The following is a 26,420-nucleotide window of genomic DNA, read 5'->3' as shown; positions in this document are numbered from 1 at the left end:
AGTTACAAACTTTAGAGATTGTGCATGTTTTTACATAAAGCATATATTACACAGTTTTAGAGAGTCTGACATTAATTTTTTGCATCAGCTATCCCTGAATCCAAGTCAATTTCTACTATACAGAAATGTCCACTATAATTTTAAGGCAGCAATAGCTTAATGTGGTGGCAGGTGCTTTATCAACTATAATACTTTCAAGAAATTTTGTAACCTATGTACATCTTGCCATTTTTCAGGTTTCTACTCCATGGGCTATTTATAAAGTCTTAAAAATTATTTTCTGACATTTTTACTATGTGTTGCTATTATATTCATGGTGTGCCCTTTGTCCTTCTAAGAGAGAATAATTAGGAACCTCGAACAGCTTTCTTTATTCTATTTGTCTAACTAATCTTCTTCCATTTTTCACCTTTCCAAACTAAATAGTCTAGTCTTTTTAATCTCTCCTTATACAGTGGCTCTCCTGTGCCCCTAATTTCTCCTCCATTGTTCTCTACACATATTTTGCTATGTCAGTATGAAATGAGGTCACCTAAACCTTGACAGTTTTCAAAGTGAGGGTATATAACCCCATTAAGGCTTTTCTCTACTCCTGGGAATCTTTCTTTTCTTTTCTCTGAAATACAGGAACTATCTTTGTCATAAAGAGCCATCATCGATGCACAATTTCATCAGACACCTTCCTAAATGGTGGAAAGGGAATGCACTGGTTGGAAGACTGAAAATGAAATTTAAGCTACTAAAACAATACCTCTACAATTAGTAAGTTTGACATCTTAAATCCAAAGTCCAAAATCCCCAAAACTCGAGTAGGTTACAAGTTGTACACAGAAAAATGCAGTCTAATCAGTCAGATGTCACTTTTTTTTTTTCAGATGTCACTTTAATGTGCTTATGTCATCATCCTTCTTTTTAATAAAAGTTAGCAGGTATCAGAAGTCTCAGTAACCCTCCAACAGGATGAACAGAACAGACACTTCTTTCTATAACCTGAGTGGTAACCAGGTTCCTGCCTCAAATCTGTTCCTGTCACAGATTCAGTGATAGGAACTTTTTTTGATGGTGGTGGGAAGAGGGGGACGCTGGCAGAGGGAGGGAGAAAATCTTAAGCAGTCTCCACGCCCCCAACCTGACAACGCAGAGCTCAGTCTCATAACCCTGAAATCATGACCTGAGCATAAATCAAAAGTTGGTCGCTTAAGTGAATGAGCCACCCATGCACCCCCAGAAATAGGTACTTGAACACACCAAATCTTACTTTAGTCAGCTGAGCTCTTAAGAAATGAGGCCTCTCCTGGCTAAACTGTTCCATATTTTTGGAATATCTTATCCATAATCAAAGCATAGAATGATATAAGCTGCTGTGTTTTTAGTTAAGGCCAAAGGTCCACAGAGGGAACATATTTTACAAACCCAGTACAAAAGCACCTGAACTTTTCATCATTTTACATTGCCTGAGGTATTCAGTGTTTGGAAGAGGACGGATACCAATAGCATCTGAAACAGTTATAGTGTCTCAAAGAGCATCAATCATGGGGGAAATGGAGCCCTCCCTAAATATCTTTTGCTACAGGAATACTCATGGAGTAAAGGCTGTCTGTATATAGAAATTCCATCTGATGGAGGGAAAAGGGAAGAAAGCAAGGTCCTCTGGATGAATTGCTAGGAACCTAACATGCTGAAGTCGATATTCTTCTTTTTCTTCACAATTTTGCCCATGGACATATATTTTATCTATAAAATAGAGATACATGACAAATAACATAATTCAGTTTGTATTATCCCTAAGTTGTTAGTTTTTATGTATAGTTAAATGAAAAATAAGTTTAGGTCATCAAAGTAAATTTGTACTTTTGATTTGAATTCAACCACAGTACCATGATGCTCCTACCAATGATTTTTTTAGACTCTGTATGGGAAGCGTACCATGCCTGACATGGAAATACACAGTACATTAGATAGACATCTCCTAATGATGGCACTCACATGTACCTGGAGGGCCTACCCATTCAAGCATAAGCTAAGCTTTCGCCTTTTTGAGTCTGACCACACTCATATGATCCTCTCTTTAGCCCACATCTAATGTAGTCTTTGAGGAAAGCCTAACACTTTATCCCTTTTGCCAACATTATAAGACAGGATGTACATGGTGATATAGAACAAGATTTTCAGAGATGAAGAACATGCCTGAAAGAAAACACTGGAGTTTGAGAGAAGGGAGGAAAGGACAGAATAATTTTTAAAGTACTTTTTCTCCTCTTCCACAAACAAGAAGAAACAATTTTGTGTATTACACATTAGTTTCTAGAAAAAACTTTCAGAGGAAATTATATTTATTTCTTGTTTATTTTGGTTTTAGCTCTTAGGGTTTTTTTTGTTTAGTTTTTTGTTTTTGTGTTTGTTTGTTTTGGTTTAAAAAAAATTCAAAAGATGCACTGATATTTTTTACCTGGTTGGAATCGGAACTTCAGCCAGTCCTTGAAGCAAGACAGCTGGAGACAACCTGACAAACGCAACTACAGTTCGATCCAAGAACTCCAACTCCCCAACTAAGATATTTGAAGCCTCAGCACCTGGAGGAATCTTTTTCATAAAATGCAGATCAACCTGAGAGTATCACAAGGTAAAATAAGATAAATCAAAATTTGCTAACTCATATCCTAGCACAGTGCTTCACACATGGTAATCCGTCAATAAATATAGGTCAAATATATATAACTTATGTAAATATAATGTAAATAATATTTTAAAATAGTTAAACATCTCAGTTGCCCTTTAAAAATAATAACTTTTTTCTTTTTCTATGTTATAAGCTGAATACTCTAGTTTCACTAATGTTTTTAAAAGAAGCTTCTTCAGCGTCAGCAATCTTGAAATTTTCAGGGAGAAAAACATGTGCTCAAGTTAAAGAATATACCTTAGTCAAAATTTAATTAGTACTTGCCAATAGATTTAGATATTCTATACTACATTATCTTAATTTTGTGCACAATATATTTTAATTAATTAATACTCAAAATATGCCTATTTCAAAAGAAATATAACCATGTTTCTCTTTACAGTATAAATTATGACTTTAATCTCCATCTTTCTTCCAGTTTTTCTATATCCTTCAGATTTTATACTTGGCCTGATCAATCTTCAATTTAATTTCTCATCAGAAATTAGAATTTAGATATAGCAAAGAAAACAATAAAGGTATTAACTTTAACATTTGAAGTTGCAGAAGAGCCATAGTTGAATTTCTGATATGAGATGTTTGTGACTGAGATGAATGCACATAAAACAAAAGTGATGATTACCAAGAAGAAATGCTAAAAAGGCAAATTCTGGAAAGTGACTGTAAAACATTCTTAAGAGTAAATACCAATTTATATGCACAGGGCCTCAGTGAAAACCAAGCAGTGATTTTAAAGTCAATTTCTCAAGACCTATTTCTTGTTTCTAATTCCTCTGAGTTGCTTTTATGGTTATCTGTTTGTAGGGAGAATAAGAGTTTATCTGCTATAGTAATTGGTTTTATGCTCTCATGTTAATGAAACAGGGGCCAGAGATCAAAGTTGGAATGGCGAAGAGAGAGAAAAGAGCGCTGGTAAACATAGGTGAGGCTAAGGTTTTTTTCTTTTGCGAACTTAATGATTTGAAAAGGTTTTTTTCCAAGAAGTTTAGAATGAAAAAAAATAAAACTTTTAGGATGAGTACTTTAGGAAGTACATAGTCATACTATAGTGACTACATTAAATATGTTGCTTTCTGAAATCGAGACCTCACCATAGCTATTTAGAGGGTTTAAAACTATTTAATTTTTCTGTAAGATAAGGGTGCCATAAAACATAAATCCTATTATAGAAAGTACACATTTTATCATAAGGATTAAACATAAAAATAAACTGCAGTACTCCACTAAAAACATGAAATAGAACCAATGTTCTGTTTTAAGGAAAATAATGATTTAACAAAGCAAAATTGCCTATAAGAAATTACAACAAATATAAATTCTAAAGTTTTTATTCACAAATTTTCTTCCAAATATAAATTTGTAAACTCATAAAACATATACATTGGGATATTACATGATAATTATTGTCCTTTTATGGAATCTAACTTTTTAATTTATAGATACAAAATATTTATTTACCTTAATAATAGAAGGTTAAATTTCATGGGAATTATTATCATACTTTCATTTTTATTTTTGTAGCTAGAAGAAATACACACATTGAAAATGCTTTAAATTAGTAATGCTTTACAATTTTACAATAATGCATAAATTTTCAAGAAGGGAATAAAAGATTACCTATATACTACTAGACCTGTGAGAAAAGTATAATATATCTTCTTAAGTCTTTTAGAGCCTAAGAGAGTAAACAACTGTTTTTTCTCCCAATGGAAATAACAATAATACAATGCTAATACACTGGAACTAATTTTAAAATGAGAAAACACTTTTTAAGAAAATCTTTAATTGATAAATATGAATTACATTGGCAATACCTGTCATAACTTTACTGAGAAATTTAAATTCCACCCAAAAACTTTCTATAAACTCATTTATTGCTTGACAAATGCCACAGCCATAACTATTGAAGTCTGTGCCTCAGGCTGATGGCAATCATACAAATAAATGCCTTAGGATGCAATTTAATTAAATTAGGGAATACACAGTGTGCTGAAATAGCCTAATTTTACAAAAGGAAATATATGATCCGAGCATTTGAATTTTTTGCATTACCTAATACCTAATATATCATTGATTATTGTTACTTAGAAAAACTGTAATTTCAGGTCTAGCAAATTTGTCTTTTGATTAAAATGTAATAATTTATAGTTAACAATATGTATCTGGAGTAGCCATTATAGTCATTACATTATTTTATTGGGGTAGTCATTTATTTGGGGGTAATGGATTATATAATACATTAATTATATTATTATATTATACAATTACATACTATATTATTCTTGCACTAGCCCTATGTTTTTGTATTTGTGCTATTAAATTATTCAAAAGAACCTTGACAATCTAAGTACTTTTTAATATAACAAAAGATCATATTTAAAAATCACAATTTAACCTTTTATAAAATTACAAATACCTAAAACTGCTCTGAAAAACTAGGCTGAATTATATCTCTAAGACAAACCTCAAATGGATTCAAACAGTTGGAGTGAACATAGGACCTTGAAGAAATCAAGGTATACTCTTATGAATATGAATTCACACTCATGCTTCGGGGCTCCTTAGACCTTTATGCTAAGAAGGGAAAGAAGCTTTATTCTGGGCATTTGGTACTTAAGCTGCGGATGAGAAACAAATATTTCTCTAGGGAACAAGGTTAGATAGAAGATCATGGTGGAACAAGAAGTGTCTGCACAAGTCACATGCTGGGATGTGAAGGAAACAGTGATGGGACTTCAAGGAGAAAGTTTAAGTCTTAAGCCCATTATAGAAAGTACAAGAAAATTAATAGGGATTCTCTGGGGAAAAATGGGTTGTGACACTAACCAGCCAGTGATCTTGAGCAGCTCTCTTACTCTCTCTGGGATTCAGCTTTCTCACTTTCTAAATGAGAAGATTGCTAAGGTTTCCTATAGTTCAAGGTTTTAAAAATCCACTCATTGTAGTATGTTTCACATACTAAAGATAGATGCAGAAGAAAGTTCCTTCTACATAGAAAATAATGAGAAGTGTTCTTTGGGTCATTTGAAATAAAAGAAATACCACTAACATCTGGGAAATATTAAAATAGCCATCTTCTACAGTCAGTTTAAAAAACAAAAGGATATAGAGTGTTTTTGACATATCTGCTTTTTAAAAGCATTGTAGGAAGCAAAAACCTGACAACTCAGATTATATTTTAAAACATTCCTTAAATTAATACATTTGATAAACATCCGTTGGAAGGGTTAAAAATACGTAGACTGAATGTACCTAAGATACAGTATTAAGTCACATGAAATGAATAGACTTTCTTTTTCCCTTTAACCTCTCAAAATTCTACTGGGGTTTGGAATCTACATATTAAAGCTTAAATATTTACATAGCTAAAGTAACCTGGAGATTAGCTGAGCTTTGACAAATTCACTACCAAGCTGAATTCATTAGGGCTAAAAAAACCTTAACTTATGTACCTGTCAAAGCTGGCACTAAAATTTGTTTCTGTAATAATGGATCACATTTGTTCTTTCCAAACCCTATTACTCTGCCCTTCCAGGTTATAAGGTAATAAGTATTACTTGGGAAAAAAAATTCCAGAACTAAAGACTTAAATTATATTAAATTTCATAGGGTTCATTCAACAAATACATCCCAAGTGCCATTCAAAGCACTAGACATCCAGAGGAGAACAAAACTATTAAATTCTGGTCTAGTATTTATTTTTGATACTATTATTTCCACTAATATTAAAAACAATGACGATGACAATAGTAACAGCCATCTTTTATTGAATGTCTCCTATATTGCTCAGCACTCTGTCCAGCTCTCTCTCTCCATTACCTCATGTAATCTTTACATACAACAAAATTATAAATAGGTATTATTGTTCTTATTTTATAAATGAGAAAGCTGAAGTTTAGAGGACTTTTCCAAGATCAAGTAGCTTAGAAATGCTAGAGTTAGGATTCAAGATCCAATGTTCTTTCTCAAAAGCTAGGTTCTTTCCAATGTGCTGTGATACGGACAAGAAACGGGGAAATATAGATGGTTGGCACTGAGTAGAGGGCTGTAGAAATTTCACTTGCCTGTTAAAAGATGAAATAGACCAGTGATTGGAAATGTAACAGAGAAGACAAAGATTAAAAGAAAGAATATATGTTTTTCTCTCTTCTGTCATTCTAATTGTTTTGGGGGACCTGAAGATAAGACTACTCTCTCCAATTGACACTATTCATCTTCTTTCAGATGCGATAAAGCGTTTGTGAAGGCTGCAAAGATAGGTCAGAGAACTAAAAGGAAAATCATATGGAGATATAAAATTCAGTGTCCCGGGGTTATGTCCTTTAAAAAATTAAAAGGTAGTTTATTTCAAAGAATGTGATTTATTATCATTGTTTTTGAGAACATTAAATATGCCCTTGTTATACTGTTAGTGTATGCATAAGTAAGTAAGCAACTTTTTATGTCATTGCTTTTAAGATATCATCTCAAATGAAGAATTTCAGAAATTAAATGTATGGCAGTTTGTGACAATTTTATTCCAACTTGCAGATGAATGAAAATGTAATGCTTTAAAAGGATATGTTTTTTGGAGCGGCAAATGGAATCATACATTTGAACTGGCTTAATATTTGAATCACATGCCACCATATGGTGAAATGAGCTTTGAACCACTGTAGAAACATAGCCCAAGTGTGCCCTCACCTCTCTGTCTTGCTGGTGTGGAGGTCCTTTTTCATGCCTTTGTTTCATCCCACAGGGACTAGTATGCCCCTTTTGTTGGCCTCCCAGTCCCTGCACGCATAATTAACAGACTTAAGCTGGTACACCGTGCTCCCACGGAGACTCCACCAGGCACCAGAGGAAGAACATGCACATGACTAGACCTAGACCACTTAGGCACCGGAAGAGGCATTCTGAAACAGCGACAGGTTGCTGATGGCCATTAATTAACCTTCAGAAGCTGAGGCAGGCAACTCGACTCTGCTCTCCATCCCACCTCCTCCCACTGTTAACAGTCATCACCAGTGCTAAGTGCTTTAAGGGGGAAAAAAAACCACTCTGGGCTCCTACTGTTTCAGCCACTCAGATTCAAGAGAATTGTTGACACTCTATTTTTTGTCAACATGGAACCTCCTCTTTCCTGTGTTAGTAGTGCCATAGCCTACGATAGATAGCACATATACAACACAAGGAATTTGCTAACCAAAATCACATGTATTCTATTTTCTTAGAATAAGTTCAAGTAAAGGATTCCATTTGAATTGTCTCTGTTTAGATGTATCCCTCAATAGAGTCCGTTGTTATTATGTTTTTATTCAAAACTCTGTTCAGTCTTATTTATGTTCCAGTGTTTCCCTACTAATACGACAATGCCTTTCTCAATCATGACAATGAAGTTTTCTATTATTTGGTTTGTTTTTCCACAAATAGAAGAAAAATGACTTTGAAAAAAATAACCAGCAATAGTTTTAAGCAATAAACTTCTGTTAAGTTCTCTGTGAGAATTTTTCTTTTTTTCTCAAAGAGATTCATTATCTCAAGTGGCTGAAACCTCAAGACTATACATAAAACTTACACATTTGTTTTTGTGAATAAGCAAAATGCTACATGTGAACTTAAATGCTAACATCATCTATAACAGTATCAAGCTTTGGCTAAGAAGCAACAAAAAAAAGTGCATGCAAAAAGTTGTGTCAACACCTCTTAAAATGGGTAATAATTTCTAGTAATAATTCAGCGGCTTACTTAAATGAGAGAGAGAAAGGCTTACCTTGCTAAAGTCAACAGTGCTGTTTTCTCTGCTCACATCGTTTTTATTTTCAACACAGGCTGGAGCAGACTGAGGAGAAACAACCTGACCTGCTAAAAGAAATTGTTATTACAGAATACAAACAATTACTTACATAATTCTAGACAGATTGAGTGAAATAATGAATTAATCTAGGCTAACATAGGTTTCTTAATGAGTTTATGAGGTAAGCATGAAGGGTCAATATAAATAGATCCATATCAATACAAATTCTCTTATTTGTCAGTTACAGGTAGAAATGGGAGAATTCAGTCAAGAAAAAGAAGCCAATTCTCAGATTAAAACTCTGCTAACTAAATAGATATTCTCTATGAAGAAGATCATCTACAAAATGTTTAAATCTAATCATGGTTTTGAAACATCATTGATTTCTAAATTTCATCCAAAACCACTGACACATATATGACATACATGTGTATGACAAGATAGACATCTATGATTTAGGCTCAACCAGAAGAATTTAAAATGTAAATTTTTTAAAAGGCAAATATTTATCTGAATATTTATTCAGATATATTCTGAATACACAGCATACTTATAACTTCCTATTGTGTCTGAAGGAAACAGACAATGAGAAAAAATGCTTTGACATAACTTTTAAAGAGAGTTACTATGAGAGGTGCAGTTAGAAATACCTTCCCTTACACAGTACAGACCCTGTGAATATAATTTTATCCTTGTCACTATTCCATTATGTAAGAATACTGATATTGCCCTGCATGAGAAAAGACCAATAAACTTGAATAGTATTGTTTTCCATTAACACTCACCAGCAAGTTAATTACTTTGTAGTCTTTCTCCTCTTACAGGGAAAATTATATTAGTTAAATGGACAGCAAAGGTAGGGATGTGACAATGAGTAATTAAATTCCATTCTTCACAAAATATGAAACATCTTTTCAATCACAGCTTATCTGAAATCTGTCCATATTCAGCAATTAAATGAAAAAAAAAATTTAACAAGCTCTGCTTACTTTCACTTGCATCTCTCTTCTCTAACCTCTCCCCATCCTCACTTGTTACTTTTACTGCAAAATGACTAATGACAACCTAGCTTTGAACCCTTGGCCATATTTATGACCATAACTCAGTGACTCCAAATTACTGCTCTTATTCTCCTCAGCCTTAGACAGGAACATTCTCTCCTCTCTCTGCTTGCCTCTTCTCTGTACCTACCTGAATCTCAATTTTATTCAAAGTTCACCGTTAGTCTCATCTTCTCCACTTACTGTACTTATTCAAACTTCTCTAAACTATTAGTGAATATACAAATAGAACCTTTTCTTTAAATTTTCTCCTGAAGTCACACTTATTCTTTGTTACCTAGAAATTACCAAGTATGACTTAAAATACTAATAATTTACTTCCAAATATTACTATAACTTTGCTTTTGGAATGATTAAGGCTCTCAGGCAGGGGTCATTTATTAATAAGTACAATTTTGTTATGTTTTAAAATTATTGAGAGTAATGGACTTAAGATTCTTCCAAAACTTAAATATTTCTCTGTTTTCGTTACACAAAGTAAAATAATACATTGGGTGAAGATTTTTAAAATGAGTTTTTAAAGCAAATTTACTTCCAACTATGTGCACAAATTCTGATTATATCATATTCCAAGAGATACACGAACTTCAGAGAAATGACAGACGTAAGCTGCATCAATTATTTTAATTCTCCCATTTCTAACCGCCATGTGCGGCTATGACTGTGAACTGTTCATTAGCAGCCATTTCATTTATCATTCTCAAAATAATAACTGTAATTCTAAAAAACCTTTTACATAATGCATTTGTGCTACTAACAGATGTCTTCAATCACCAGTTTCACATCATTTCTCCATATTTTCATGAATTAGAACATTAGATATATTTAAACCTAAATTTACTGAATGTTCCATAAAATTGGATGGTGAAATTCAAGGCATGAAAAAATTAAATAAATATATTTACTGAATGTTCCATAAAACTGGATGGTGAAATTCAAGGAATGGAAAAATTAAATAAATATATATTGGCTTTCTTACAATAATTTATTTCATATGATAAAACTACATGAAGGGACAATTATTTAATTCGATCAGTAAATACATAAGAAAGAGAGTCATCCAATGTAAAATTACCCACTTTGAAGAGATTAAATTGGATAGAAAATATGCCGTAACTTAAAATCTGAAAAAATTGGATACCCTGTGTTTTCATATATATACTTTAAAAGCAGAATATTTTATAAATTACTTTCAACTCATGTGATATCTTGAAAACATGGCATTTGTATTTCCTCTAACAAATATTAGCGTTGAGATGTATTGTTCTATTCTGTTCTTGCTCTAAGACGATAAAAATTTTACAAAGTATTACCTCATAGAGGTGATAATCAGAAAAGAGACTTGAAATATATCTCTATGAATACTTTAAGCAACATGAATAAGGATCTAGCAGAGAATACTTAACTAGCAGAAGACATAGGATAATTTTTTGCAAGTTTTAATTCTAGAGATATGTATGGGATGTCTGCTAATACAGGAAAAAGGCCTATAAATTACCAACCTATGCTATAGAAATATAAACCACAAATTTGATATGTTTTACATTTCAGAGGTAATGGTTAAATAGTAGTAGTAAATATTAGTAATAAATATATTTAATCACATTAACTGTCCTGCAAAGTTTAGAGAACTCCAAATTTTATTTCTTAGTATGTACATTAATTTGTTAAAATGAAACAATAGACATTAAATGTGACTATCTTCTAGGCAGTATCTGAAAACTTGGCAGGATGGAGAAAAATACATAGATATTATTATTTAAAAATTAAACGACAATTTTGGTTTGAGTTATTTTTAAAAAACAGAAGTCTTTAACGGGCTTAAAAGTGTATTTGTCATACACCTAGATCTATATCTATCTATCTATCTATCTATCTATCTATCTATCTATCATCTATTTATCTATCTATCTAAAACACTAAAATCACAAAGTATAGTCTGTTGGATGACCAAAAGTTCCACAAATCAAAAAAATTTATGACTATGTCTTTGTAGACACTGATCTTTTCATACTTTATTCCAAATGTTACTGCCTTTCGGAAGAAGGGAATGGGCTTGGATTTCAAAGCGACTTTTATTAACTTAAATATTATTACATAAAAAGAAGCAGTAAATATAGATTTTGAAATGGTATCCCTTATTTTCTCTCTGTTTAAGACAAAAGTAATTCACAGATTGACAATTTTCAGGTACAGGATTTTACCTTCAAACAAAAGTGAGAGTATGTTTTCTAAGAGAATAACAAAGAATTTGTTAGGATATTTTTCTCTCCAGGACAAAGTGGTATAAGGTTAAGACTTGGCACTCACATGTGTGGAAGTTTTATAAATGCTAACTTTTATGATACTCTTTCTAATCATGATGCCACAATGCTTTTGAACATGCATATTTTTGCCTATTTCTTTATATTACCTTCATTCTACCCACTGATCAATATCTGTATTAATATATCCTATAAATAAATGTCATTGCAATATTTAGTCACATCTGTTATTACAATATCTAAGTAATTTTAAGGGATGAAGATTACTATCCAAAGAGAGAGAGTTATTAACTCTGTAGTCTAATTTTATTTAGAGTAAAACAATTGAAAAGTGGACACTATTGATATTAACTGGGAAATGGTCCTGACTATTTAAATTTAAACACTTAAGAAATCTAACATAATCCTACATGTGTTTATGTTTCCAGAGTGTTTTTAGAGTGGGCTTTATACCCAACCTGGGGCTCATGACTCCAAAGACAAGAGTCACTTGCTTTACCAACTGATCCAGCCAGGTGCCCCTATTTTTCCAGGCTTTTAAACTCAACTAGTTCACCATCTTAAATCCAAAATTCTAATATTTGTCATACATCTTATTAATTAAAGTGCATATTATGCAGTATTCATATTTAGCAACTACTTGAATTAATTTTCCTTTGAGTCATGAATTCATTTTTCCTCTGGACTTCCATGAGGGAGCATGGATCCATCAGATAAAAAGTTATTATAGACCACGTATTTTTCTGAGGCAAATTATAAAAGATGTGGGGCAAGTATAGGAGAAAATTAAGAATAATTTAAGTAACTGCTAATTAGAAAGTGAAAGCTCTGCTTTCTACCTGTTACTTCATAAATTTTTCATTAAGGCCATTGTGAGACTGACATAGTCATTTCCCTCTTCATAAAGTTGTGGGGAAGGAATGTAAGATTATGTCAAAAGTACAATTTTTTTAATTTTAAGTAATGTCAGTATTATTAAAACACCTCATTATGGAAAAACAACTGTAAAATATGTTCTCAAAGTATCTGTAAAGTATCATATTAACTCATTTAAGCCCTTACCTATAGTTTTCTTCTTCTTTAAATAAATTATGTACATAAGTATTGTGAAACAGCAGCTTTTTAACTTCTATTTGGCCAAATTCAAATCAGTAGGAGAATAATATATCACATAAGTATAGCATTATTTGCTACTGCTTAATTCGCTGAAACTCATGTGTATTGAAGGAAACTGGGATGAAGACATAAAGGTACATTACTATTAACCTTGAGACCAAGCTGATTTACACTACCTCAGAAACCTTCAACGCATTTAGAGTACCCAAAGGGTAGGAGATGAGGGAGGTACAGAGATGAGATGAGCCTGTTAGAGACAGACACAAGACAGAGCAAAATAAAGAAATATAAAGATGAATGACAAAGTTACATACATGTGTAACAATACATTTATTCATGGGAATAGAAAACATGAAGAAAGAAAGGCTAAATATTTAGAAAATGTTGATTAGGTGAGCTATATTTCAAAAACATAAAAAGTATGCACATAATTAAACCTGGAGAAAAATTAGTATGCCTGAAAATAATTAATGTAATATAAGAAATAATAAATTTAAACACATCATATTAGGTCTATTTTTGCTGTTAATATCTAGTCTTGATTTTCTAAAACTCAGTAGCCACAATATAGCCTCTGAATAGAACTGTCAGTTTTGTTAACAAGCCACCTTGATTTTTTTTTTTTTTTGGAACAATGGAAAAATACCTTTATTGAATAACAATGTTTACTTCTGTCATCTACACGAATCTTTTAACATGTTTTCTCTCAAGTAATTCTAAGAATTATAAGTCTAGGTTTTTTCTCTTCAAAGGTAGAACAATATGAGGAATAACTTTTAAACTCTTCGTTATCTTACTTATGAGACCACAGTATTTAAAAAACTTGAAAGCATATAAATATCTCAACATATGCAAACATTATACATCTGAAAATAAAAAGTACAGTGTTTGTAAAAGAAGTGATTATAAAGCAATAAAACTGATTTCCAAAAGCCACAAATAAAAATCATTCACAGTAAACATGTGTACATTAATTTAAGGGCTGGAATCTACACAGGCCTACGGAATTAACTCATACCTCATCCTTTCAAACTAAGTGTTCTCCAGTAACCTATGATTTTGAAACTAAGTTAGAAACCTTCTGCTCTGTAACTCCTTCTGCGATCCTAAATAAAAGATGCAACTTATAATAGGAGAGAGAAAAGATTTGTGAAGGAAAAGAAATAGAATTATTAGTGGAACACAGTAGAATGAAAATAAACTACACCTGATCAAACACCTAAGTCTTAAATTATTTTTAAAACATATAAATGTTATCAGAAGGGTGAGAATACTTAATAGATTTGTAATCCAAATGTCTCAATACATAATCAAATACATGACCAAAATGATAAATACAAATACTGATATATTTACTTTTGAGATAATTTAACTCAAAAGTCTTAGTTTTATGTTTAGAAAGTCCTAGTTTCAAGGAATTACTGATTATTCTTGATATATTTATTCTGAGTACTTTCTACCCATATCATTTTCAGGGTTTTAATGTTAAAGGAGATATTATTTTTCTATTATTTTTTGCTGTTGTTTTGCCAAATGTAACTGTCACTTTTTATTGAAACATCAGAATCAGACATTTAATTCTCACAGTTTTGATGCTTAATGAAAAGTGAAAGTTAAACACAGCATGGTGGCATTAAAATGCACGGTGAATCCATATAGCATCCTGCAACTTAGCCCTTAAGAGAATGTGCAAAACACCAAGAAAAAAATTGTACAAAAAAGTAAAGCTAACATATTTAGAGGTGAGACTAACAAATTATCACAAATCACTAAAAAAGTTATGAACAAAATAGTGCAGACTTGAGAGGAGGAACAAGGAAATCACTACCTTGCAAATCAAATCTATAAAATGGGGAAGATCCACATTTGAGACTCTCCGTTTGAAACATCTGAATTTAATTAGCCCTTGGGATTACTACCAAGATAATATGCTCAAGGAAAAGTCAGTTAAAGAATCAGAAATCTTATCCTATTCAACTCTTTTAGACTTCTTTATATAAATATCAGTTCACTCTTGAGGAAATTTCAATTGTTTTGCCTCAAAAGTGAAAGTATATTAAAAACAAGAGGGGGCTATTTCTACCCCTTTGCTGGTGAAAGCAAACATTTTCTGTTTTCAGGTTTCTAGAAAATCTTCATTCCATATAATTCCTATTCTATAATCTTAAAAGAAAAAAGTCAGTCTTTTTTGCATAAATAGTCTGCTGAAGAGATTTTTTTAAATAATAATATTATTTTCACCCTTTTGGATTTCTTAAAATCCTTTTGCATCTCTCTGTACTGCACACACAAAAAAATAGATCTCTATTGCATATTTTGAAACAATGTCAAATCTATATTTATGACTATGAATTTCGATTTGTTTGTTTATCTAGAATTTGTCAGTTTTTAGAGTTCCTAAGTAGATTGAGAACCTTAGTAATAAAGGTCTTTCACACTTTTTTTCACTTCTGGATAGGAGATTTATTTCTAAATTGGTGAAGTCTATACATATTTTCAGAATTCTCAACGCGTAATTATGCAGTGTATGAAGAAGCAAAACAGAGTCACAAGGAGGTGTTATAAGCCTAGGCTTAGAAAGCCATTTCTGACAGCATACTCTACAACAATACTTAATTGGGTATATGAATCTTATTAGAAATGTTTCCAAGTTTTTATTACCCTAACGTGTGCCTCAAAAAGATCTCTACGTGTTTAGATAAAGGCTGATTATACAGATGGTGACACAATCACTTCAGAACTCCTCACATTCTAGTTTTCAGAAAAACTGAGCATTTGCCTCAATAAGGCAAAATGTAGGCTTTTAGAAAGCTATATCTCTAGGTATCTATATGTAGACTTGTGATTCAAGGCTATAATTCTATCATTGTTTCTTATGTTTACCAGAAGTTTAAAGCAATATCAAATAGTATGTTTAGGTCTATATAATATTACAATAAATTAGTCATCCAGTAGGTTTACTACCTTCTTCCTTCCAAGAACAAAATGCAATAAAATTATTTTATAGTAAACATTATTCCCAGGGAAATTTGATATATAAATTATGGCTAGTTCACAATCCAAGATCCTTGCATTTTTAAATAAACACATATCCTACTTATAGGCATAGATTTTATTGTATGATTTCTATCAAAAATAATCAAATCAAGGCAGAATTTTTTAAATGTGCCGCATTCATAGAGAGTTAGTTCATAAGATATTTCAATAAGGTCTTCAGAATCATGTAGACATAGGCCTAACGTCAAAATTAGTAAATATCTGAATTCATTTCTTAATATCATAATACCCAAATAAGTTCTAGTATTACAAGCCTAATAAACGTACTACATTTAGATTAAGTCTCAGAATATAAGAGCTTCATTTTGTCATTTTTACTTATAAAGTATATTGTTATTTAGAATATGAATATATTTTTTATATATGATGTGATTTAAAGCAAATTACAAATTCTCAAAATCCTCAGTGGAATCTACAAATACAAATTGGTATATGTTATAAAGTACTTTATTGAACTTACTACAATAAAGTACTATGCAAAAGTAGAGTGTTTCTACGAAACCCTTCATAAGCCAAAACGGCATGAAGTGAAGAGAATGCCCCACTTTCAGAAAGTTTGTCTTAATGCCACTTCACTTTTAAGACCTACATTAGTACAATAACAGGTTTTTTTTTTTTTATAAAAGCAAAATCCTCTTCAGATTTCTTTTGGTTAATGAAAATAGGCACTAATGTAGGACTTTTGTAAAAGTGAAGTGGCATGGAGTGCCTGGGTGGTTCAGTAGGTTAAGTGACCAACTTGATTTTGGTTCAGGTCATGATCTCAAGGGCATGCAATCGAGCCCAGCATTGGGCTCCGTGCTCAGAAAGCAGTCTGCTAGAAATTCTCTCTCTCTACCTCTGCCCCTCCCCCATCATGCGTGCATGTGCATCACGTGCTCTCTCTCTCAAATAAAAAAAAAATCCTTAAAAAAAGAACAAAAAACAAAGTAAAGTGGCATAACACGAAGTTTCAGAAAGTAGGGGATACGTGTGCATGCACAACTACAGACGCCATATAACTATAATGACTTAAAGATTCAAACAAGTACTTCAAAAATCACTTTGCCATTAAGAACTGGTTCTGTGCTCTGAAACAATAGTACATCTAATCATCTTCATTGATTTAATTAAAGCATTTCTCCTATATGTATATATTTGATTCAACAGTAGGAAAATTGGTTTAAAAAGCCCATTTAAAGATGTGGAGAAAAATCATTTTCATGCATTTGTATTTAAGGCATCACTAAAGCTTTTGAAAGTAGGAGTAAAATGACATAAAATAGTCCATGCAGAAAAATATATGCTTTAGTGCATTTGTGCAAGTTGGAGTGTTTCTAGAACAGCATTTGAAATTACTTTCACTAACTTTTATCTTTTAAAACTGGGAACTTTTATGGCTGACAAAAGTTTAACAAATTCATATTATCCTCATCATAACTTTATTTTCCTTCACAAGACTAATGGAAAAGATGATGTAACAAGAGAGTCCTAAGCAACTTCTTTAGTGTAAATGATGAAGGTTAAAATCATGAAAGGAGAGGACAAAATACAAAAGAAGGACAAAATAGTCTGAAGTGCAAGTCATAAAGAGGAAGTCATAATTGCTAAAAAAAAAAAAAAAACAAAGTGATTGGTGTCATCTATGTTGGTGTGCAAATATAGTAAGTATACTGTGGCTCCATGGACACTGAAGATGTAGCACTGCAAACAGCAATGAGCCTATGAACTGGAAATCAGGCTTATATGTAAAGCCACAAGCAATACACTAGTTAATCTCTCATGGAATTTGTTGAGTATGAACAACATGAAATAAGTATCTTTTTTTTTCTGCAAACAATGATTGGTGATCATTATTAATTTTAACTTAAAAAAACCGTAACTCAAAGCATTACATTACACTCCCAAGTTGTGGGACAAAGACTAGGACCTTGATTGGGATACAACTGATGCTCAGTTGATATTTGCTGCATTTGAATATATAACTTATTAGATAAAAGTTTCCTTTGCATTCTTTCATGAGTATTTCAGGAAATTCAAATTCTTTATTAAAATTTCTACAATTTGATGCTTGATAATCAGACTACATATGTATAAAAAAGAATTCTACTACAACAATCTGTATTTCAATAGATCATTTTTTAAATAAAATATATTTTAAAGAATTAAGAAGCACTTTGAAATTTCAGATACCTATATTAACATCAAGAGTACAATAAAGAAATATTTACCATTTTTATCCATGGAATTTGGTTCTGATTGTTTCTTGCCAATATCAGCAAAGGAACGAACAATGGGAATTCTATTGGTGAGTTTTTTCTGATTCTGATGGTGATGCTGTTTCATCAGTGCCTCATGGACCCTGTGGCGTACATCCTCATTGAGTTGACCTGAGCTCACTTGTTGGTCAAGGACCATATCTGAAGAGGGAAGCCAAGAAAAGATTAGCACAGCAGATTAGTATAGTATGCAAGCAGCAAACTACTGAGTCCAAATATGCATACCCCAGATAATATGTGTCATTTTAAAGTAGGATGAATTCCTCTAAAAATCTCAAAAAGTTGTCACTTTTTGTTAAAATGTTGCACAAAAAAACCTGGGAAATTTTTATTATAAACTATTCAATTTTAAATATGTAATAATTTCATGAAGACTTACTTTTTAAATGGATATAGTTGCATTGAGAACAAGTGCTTTATATTCTTATTTATTCACATTGATGGGAGGAAACAGTAGCAGGGGTAATATAAATATAATTAGTATGTTTAAAATTGTAAAGTGGTTTATACTTATATTTTAATATGGTTTTCCCTCCCTTTTTCTAGCAGAAAATGATTTCCATGTTTCCTCTTTAAGTAAACAAAAGTCCATCTGTAAAATGTAAAAATCTGATGCAGGGAGGCTTAGGCAGCTATCTAGTTGGCTGCGTTTGGAGAGTAAACAAGTCTTACATTGATATAAAGTCAGTCCCTCAAAACTTCCTTGCAAACGTATTTATCTTAAAAAGATCTCTTATAACCATAAAACAAAGAATAAAGGTGAGATTTCAGAAGGCTGTGATTAAGCAGATTGATATTTACCAATATGTAGTGTCAGAAATGCTTATAAGTAGATGAGTAAAGGAATTTTAAATTTCTTGGTAATACAAAAACCACTTCAATAAACCTCATGGTAGGAAGGAGGGTAGATGGTGAAGTAGGAGGATCCCAATCTTATCTCGTTCCACAGATACATGGGGCAATAGCTACCTTTATGTACCTAACTCTGAAAATGACCTGAAGACTGGCAGGACAGACCTTCCACAGCTAGTCATAGAGAGAAGGCTGCATACAAAAGGTAAGAAAAGGCAGAGATGTGGTTGGGAACCAAACCCCTGGCAGTATTAATCAAACAGGAGGGACATCACAAACACGGAAAGGCAAAAGGCTCAGACCCCACACCAGGCACTCCTGGCACTGAGGACCCACACTGGGAAGACAAATCCCCTTAACATCTTACTTTGAAAACCAGCAGGGCTTAACCCCAGGAGCTTTTAAATTAGCAGGCTTAACTCTGGGGGAACATGAGGGCAATAGGAAACTTGAGTCCTCCCTCCTAAAGAGAGAGTATACTAAATAATTCAGCTTAAGACACAGCACAGAAACAGCAGTTTGAAAAGTGCCTGGGGTATAGGTGAAGGAAATTTATTGACTAATCCTAGAAAACCTATCAGAGGGGCAGGGATCTATAGGAGATTTCTCTGGGAGCAGAAGTGCTGGCAGGTGCCATTTCTCTTCCCCTCTTGCAGCCTAGACAGCAGAACATTTGTGGAAGCCAACTCTACACTCTCCATCTACCTTACTAGCACTGTGTGCCCCACCTGAGCATTCTCATGTGGGTCCACCCCACCCAACCCCTCTGGTTCTGCACGTATCCCTCCAAAGCACCACCTCACTGGATCTGACTCCAGAAACAATGACAACAAAAGCAAAAATAAACAAATGGAACTATGTCAACCTAAAAACCTTCTGCACAGCAAAGGAGATCATCAACAAAATAAAAAGACAACCTCCCAAATGGTAGAAGGTATTTGCAAATCATATATCTGATAAGGGGCCAATATCTAAAATACATAAAGAACTCATATAACTCCACACCAAAAAAACAAACAACCTGATTTAAAAATGGGGGCAGCCTGGGTGGCTCAGTGGTTTAGTGCCGCATTCAGCTCAGGGCCTGATCCTGGAGACCGGGGATGGAGTCCCACATCAGGCTCCCTGCATGGAGCCTGCTTCTGTCTCTGTCTCTCTCTCTCTCTCTGCCTCTCCTCTCTCTCTCTCATGAATAAATAAAACATTTTTAAAAAATGGGCAGAAGACCTGAATAGATATTTTTTTAAAAGAAGACTACAGGTGGCCAACAGACACAGGAAAAGATGTTCAACATCGCTCATCATCAAGGGATGCAAATCAAAACCACAATGAGATATTACCTTACACCTGTCAGAATGGTTAGTACAAAAAAAGACAAGAAATAACGAGTGTTGGAGAGAATGTGAAGAAAAGAGAACCCCTGTGCACTCTTGGTAGGAATGTCAGTTGGTGCAACCACTGTGGAAAACAGTTTGGAGGTTCCTCAAAAAATTAAAAATAGTATTATTATATGATCCAGGAAGTCCACTACTGGGCATTTACCCAAACAGAATGTAAACATGGATTCAAAAAAAAGGTAAATGCTCCCTCATGCTTATTACAGAATAATTTACAATAGGCAAGATATGGAATCAACCCAATCCCTGTTGATAGATGAATGGATAAAGATGTGGTATATACACACCCACATACAAACACACACACACACACACACACAATGGAATATTAGTAATAAAAAAGAAGGAGAGCTTGGCATTTGTGATAAGATGGATGGACCTAGAAGATATTATGCTAAGTGAAATAAGTTGACGAAGACAAATACCATATGATTTTACTTACATGTGAAATCTAAAAAACAAAAGAAATGAACAAACGGACTCTTAAACATAAACAATAAACTGGTGGTTGCCAGAGGGGAGGTAGGTAGAGGGATGAATGAAACAGATAAAGGAAATTAAGAGGTACAAACTTCTACTTATAAAGTAAACAAGTCATGGAGATAAAAAGCACAATGTAGGGAATATAGCCAGTAACATTATAATAATTTTGTATGGGAAGAGATGGTGACTACACTTACTGGGTGAGCAATGAGTAATGTATAGAATTGCTGAATCAATAAACTGTACACCTGAAAGCAACATAACACTGTATGGCAATTATACTTCAATGACAACCTTTTTATACTTCAATAATAATTTTTGACTTTTTTATTTTAAAAAATAGTAAATTCTGTTTTTAAGAAACACTCAAAGTTGCCAAAGAATTTATATTGTATGATTCTTTTTATGGCACATACACACATACAGAGAAAGGACACTGTAATGATATACACCAAATTATGTAAGAATGGATTAGGGGTAAAGAGAAACTTTAAAGTTTTGCCTTAGCATTAGATTGAACCATATAAAATTCCCATTTTTGTAAGTAAAAAACAGGTATCAGTAATTGCATACATTTTAATTTTTTTGCAAGAGTTTTATGTAATAAAAAACATTAAAGAACACTAACAAATCAAAAAAGTATCTCCTGGGGATCCCTGGGTGGCTCAGCGGTTTGGCACCTGTCTTCGGCCCAGGGCGTGATCCTGGAGTCCCAGGATCGAGTCCCAGGATCGAGTCCCACATCGGGCTCCCTGCATGGAGCCTGCTTCTCCTCTGTCTGTGTCTCTGCCTCTCTCTCTCTATCTGTGTCTCTCATGAATAAATAAATAAAATCTTAAAAAAAAAAGTATCTCCTTTTACAAAACTAGGGGATTTGGAAGGGAGAAATACATTAAACAGAGGATTTTTAGGGCAGTGAAAATACTCCGCATGATAGCATAATATTGGATACATGTGTTTATATTTTTGTCCAAACCCATATAGAATATATAACACTCAGAGTGAATCCTAATGTTAACCACAGACTTTATATGATAATACTGTGTCAGTGTAAGTTCATCAGTTGTAACAAATATAACATTCTGGTGGGGGATGTTGATAATGAGGGAAGCTATGCATGTGTGGGGTCAGAGGTTTATAGGAAATCTCTGTATCTTCCCCTCAATTTTTCAGTGAACCTGAAGATGCTCTAAAAACTAAATTCGTATTTTAAAAATAACTTCAGTATAATTATTCTGCTCTCAGATGATCAAATATTAACTCTATTTAATTTTTTAAGGCATTAACTCCTTATATAAAGCAACCATATCACAGTGAATTACCTTCCACAGTCCTACTGAGTACAAAAAAACATTGAGTATCCTACAAACAATGTTTACTTCAGTGTATAGGGGAAGGACTAGGGAAACAGACTTGGGTCACTGTATCACATTCTAGCTGTGTGATCTTATAAAATTGGATAACTTTAGAGTTCTTATTTATAAAATAGAGATGATATCTATGTCATATGCTATAGGCCTAATGACATAAAGCACCTAATGGACTGATTAGAATATTGAGACCCTCAGTAAATATTTCCCAGTATAGGAATTCCTTTAGTATAGCAACTTAGCAATTCTCATCAAGTATAGCAGTATAGCAATTTCCATCAAGTAGGTTTGGGTCCCTGGTTTGGATTTTGTGGTGGTTTTAATGCATTAATATTTATTTTATAATACTATACATGGAGGCAAAGTAGAATTTATCAATAGCAGAAAACTCAGAGGAGGTGATTCAAGATGATAGTATAGGAAGATACAAATTCATCTCCTCCCATGAACAAAACAAATACACAGCTACATATGGAAAAATAGCCCCTAAAAGAACCTGAGTAGTAGCTGAACACCTGCTCCACAACAAAGGATAAAAAGACCACATCAAGACTGGTAGGAGGGATACCTGGGTGGCTCAGCGGTTGAGCATCTGCCTTTGGCTCAGGGCATGATCCTGGAATCCCAGGATCGAGTTCCACATTTGGCTTCCTGCATGGAGCCTGCTTCTCCCTCTGCCTATGTCTTTGCCTCTCTCTCATGTCTCTCATGAATAAATAAATAAATAATCTTTAACATAAAAAAAAAAGACTGGTAAAAGAGGCAGAGACATGCTCTCACCAAAAACCCCACCCCCAGAGGGGCAACCAACAATCAGGAGGGAGCGCAAAAAAAAGTACACACACACACACATATATATTTATATATTTATATATATATATACATGTATGTATATAAAACATCATTGATATTTAAATATTAGATATATAAATCATTTCTCCCTAAGGGAAAGAAGTTTGTACCCCAAACAAGATACCCCACCCTTCAGGTCCTGCATGAGAGACACAAGCTCCAAAATGTCCAGCTTTGAAAACCAATAGTAGATTTTGTTCAGGGGAAACACAGGGCGGTAGGGAATGAAGATTCTGCTCTTACTTAAATGACTTACGTGCAGAACAACACTCCTTGGGACACAGCACAAAAAACAACATTTTGAAAAGAACCTAAATTATAGGTGAAGGAGATTTACTTGCTAAACTTAAAGCTACCAAAGAAGCAGAAGTCTGTTGGGACTCTCTCCAGGGATATGCTGGCAGATGCTGCTGTTATTGGCTCCCTCTACCTTCCTGGCACCAACACTGGTAGGTGCCATTTTTGTACCCTCACTCTAAGTACCTAACAGCAGAGGTAAATGGCTCTACCTCCCCCACCCCCTCCCCCAGCTGCTCATGAAGCACCACCAGAGCCAAGGTGCACACCCAGCCTACATGAGGGATATCCCTTGAGTGGCAGGCTCAGGTGGCCAGGGGGATTGAATTTCTGAACCACAAAGTTCTAAAACAATCCAACGGACAGCTCAAGAGTCAACCAAGAACTAGGGTAAGGTTAAATGATAAGGTTCAACTCCTATAGAGAGCCACTTCTTCAAGACCACTAGAGATAACTGTTTCGCATAATACCAGAAACAAACACAGAAAACCAAGCAAAATGAGGAAACAGAGGAACATGTTCCAATGAACATGTTCCATAAAGCAACAAGATAAAATCCCAGAAAAAAAATCTTAATGAAACAGAGATGAGTAATTTACTGAATAAAGAGTTTGAATTAATGGCCATAAAGATAGTCACCAAAATCAGAAGAAGAATAAGTGAACACACCTGGAACTTCAACAAAGAGATAGAAAATATAAGAAAGTACCAAATTGAGCTCACAGAGCTAAACAATATAATATCTGAACCAAAAAATACAGTAGAGAGAATAAAAAAAAAATAGATCCGTGACCTAGAAGACAGGATAGTGGAAACCACTGAAACAAAACAGAAAAAAAATAAAAAAAGGAAATTTTAAAAGATGATGATAGCTTAAGGGACCTGTGAGACGACATCAAACATACTAACACTCAAATTATAGGAATCCCAGGAGAGAAGAGAGAAAAAGGGGACAAAAAAAAAACTTATTTGAACAGACGATAACTAAAAAAATTCCCTATCCTAGGAGAGGAAATAAACACCTAAGTTCAGGAACACAAAGAGTCCCCAATAAGAGTAACCTCAAATGATCCACACCAAGATGCATTATAATTAAAATGTCAAAAGCTAAAGATAGAGAGTCCTAAAACAGTAAGAGAAAAAGTTATATTCAAGGGAAATTCCATAAGACTATCTATTGATTTTTCAGCAGAAACTTTACAGGCCAGAAGATAGTGGCATGTGGCATGATACATTCAAAATGCAAAAAGAAAACTTCCAACCAAGAATGTTCTATCTGTCAAGGCTACAATTCAGAATTGAAAAAAACAAAGTTTCTCAGACAAGCAAAAGCTAAGGGAATTTATCACCACTAAACTGACATTAAAAGCACTGTTAAAGGGACTTCTTTAAGCTAAAGAGTAAAGGCCATAACCAAAAATAATATATAAAATAAAATAATATATAAAACTACTTATAAAGCTAGTATGAAAGTTAAAAAACAAAAGTGTTAAAATCAACTATATCTACAATAGTTAGATTAGGAATACACAAAAAAAAAGATGTAAAATATGATGTCAAAAAGATAAAACAGGTTAGGGGAGCATAAATAGGGTACAGCCAAACTCAAGTGACTATCAACTTAAAATAGACTGATATCTGATAATAACAATATATGATATCATATATGAATCTCACACTGACCACAAACCAAAAACCTATACTAGATACACAAAAAATAATGAGAAAGGAATCTAAACATAAAACTAAAGAAAGCTATCAAATCACAAAGGAAAAGAGCAAGAGAAGAAAAAAGAAACAGAATAATTACAAAAACAAACAGAAAACAATGAATGTAATGGCAATAAGTACATATATATTAATAATTACTTTAAATATAAATGAACTGGGCAGCCCGGGTGGCTCTGCGGTTTAGCGCCACCTTCAGCCCAGGGCGTGATCCTGGAGACCCAGGATCAAGTCCCTCGTCAGGCTCCCTGAATGAAGCTTGCTTCTCCCTCTGCCTGTGTCTCTGCCTCTCTCTCTCTCTCTCTCTCTCTCTCTCTCTCTGTGTGTGTGTGTGTGTGCCTCATGAATAAATAAATAAAATCTTAAAAATAAATAAATGTAAATGAACTAAATTCCCCAATTAAAAAACATAGGTTGGCTGAATGGATAAAAAACAAGATCCATCTAGATGCTACCAAGAGGAGGCTCAATTCAGATCTAGAGACTCACACAGACTAAAACTGGAGAGATGGAAAAAACTTATTCCATAGCTAATGAAAATAGCATAAATCAAATAGCTAATGATTTAGCAACGCTTAAATCAGACAAAATAGACTTTAAGACAAAGACCATAACAAAAGACAAAAGGCATTATATAATGATAAAGGGGTGAATCCAACAAGAGGATATAACATTAATAAATATTTATGCACCCAATATAGGAGTACTTAAACATATAAAATAAATATTTACAGACATAAAGGAAGAAATTGATAGCAACAAGATAATAGGAGGAGACTTTGATTTCCCATTTGCATCATTTTTTTCAGAAAAAAAAAACAGTAAGGAAGCATTGGCCTTAAACAACATATTAGACCAACTGGATTTAATAAATACAGATTATTCCATCCCAAACCAACATAATACACATTCTTTTCAAGTACACATGAAACATTCTCCAAGATAGATCATGTTAGGCCACCAAACGAGTCTCAATAAATTTCAGAAGACTGAATTTTATCAAGTATCTTTTCAGATCATAATAGTATGAAATTAGAAATCATTTATAAGTAGAATATTTGAAAAAATACAAATACATGGAGACTAAACAACATGCTACTAAATAACCACAAAGAAATCTAAGAGGAAATTAAAAATACCTTGAGATAAATGAAAATGAAAACACATTTCAAAATCTATAGAATGTAGCAAAGGCATTCTGAGAGGGGTTCATAGTGATACAGGTCTAC

General features: G+C 33.2%; 1 protein-coding gene across 22 annotated transcripts in view; it reads right to left on the bottom strand.

The window, feature by feature from the left end:
- Positions 1-26,420, bottom strand: part of SLC4A10 (solute carrier family 4 member 10) — a 289,593-nt gene that overhangs the window by 101,429 nt on the left and 161,744 nt on the right. For 6 of the 22 annotated variants that reach the window (XM_072751726.1, XM_072751733.1, XM_025994161.2 and 3 more), the window contains exons 6-9: positions 18,165-18,353; positions 8,433-8,524; positions 7,364-7,453; positions 2,450-2,607 (exon numbers count right to left, since the gene is read on the bottom strand). In XM_072751726.1, the coding sequence (XP_072607827.1) occupies positions 2,450-2,607; positions 7,364-7,453; positions 8,433-8,524; positions 18,165-18,353 (529 nt within the window). The remainder of the gene's footprint in view (positions 1-2,449; positions 2,608-7,363; positions 7,454-8,432; positions 8,525-18,164; positions 18,354-26,420) is intronic. The other 16 variants (XM_072751735.1, XM_072751730.1, XM_072751739.1 and 13 more) reach the window with 3 other exon arrangements.

Source organism: Vulpes vulpes, chromosome 3 (genome assembly GCF_048418805.1).
Source record: "Vulpes vulpes isolate BD-2025 chromosome 3, VulVul3, whole genome shotgun sequence".
NCBI lineage: Eukaryota > Metazoa > Chordata > Mammalia > Carnivora > Canidae > Vulpes > Vulpes vulpes.
This window is presented reverse-complemented; position numbering and strand designations above follow the sequence as displayed.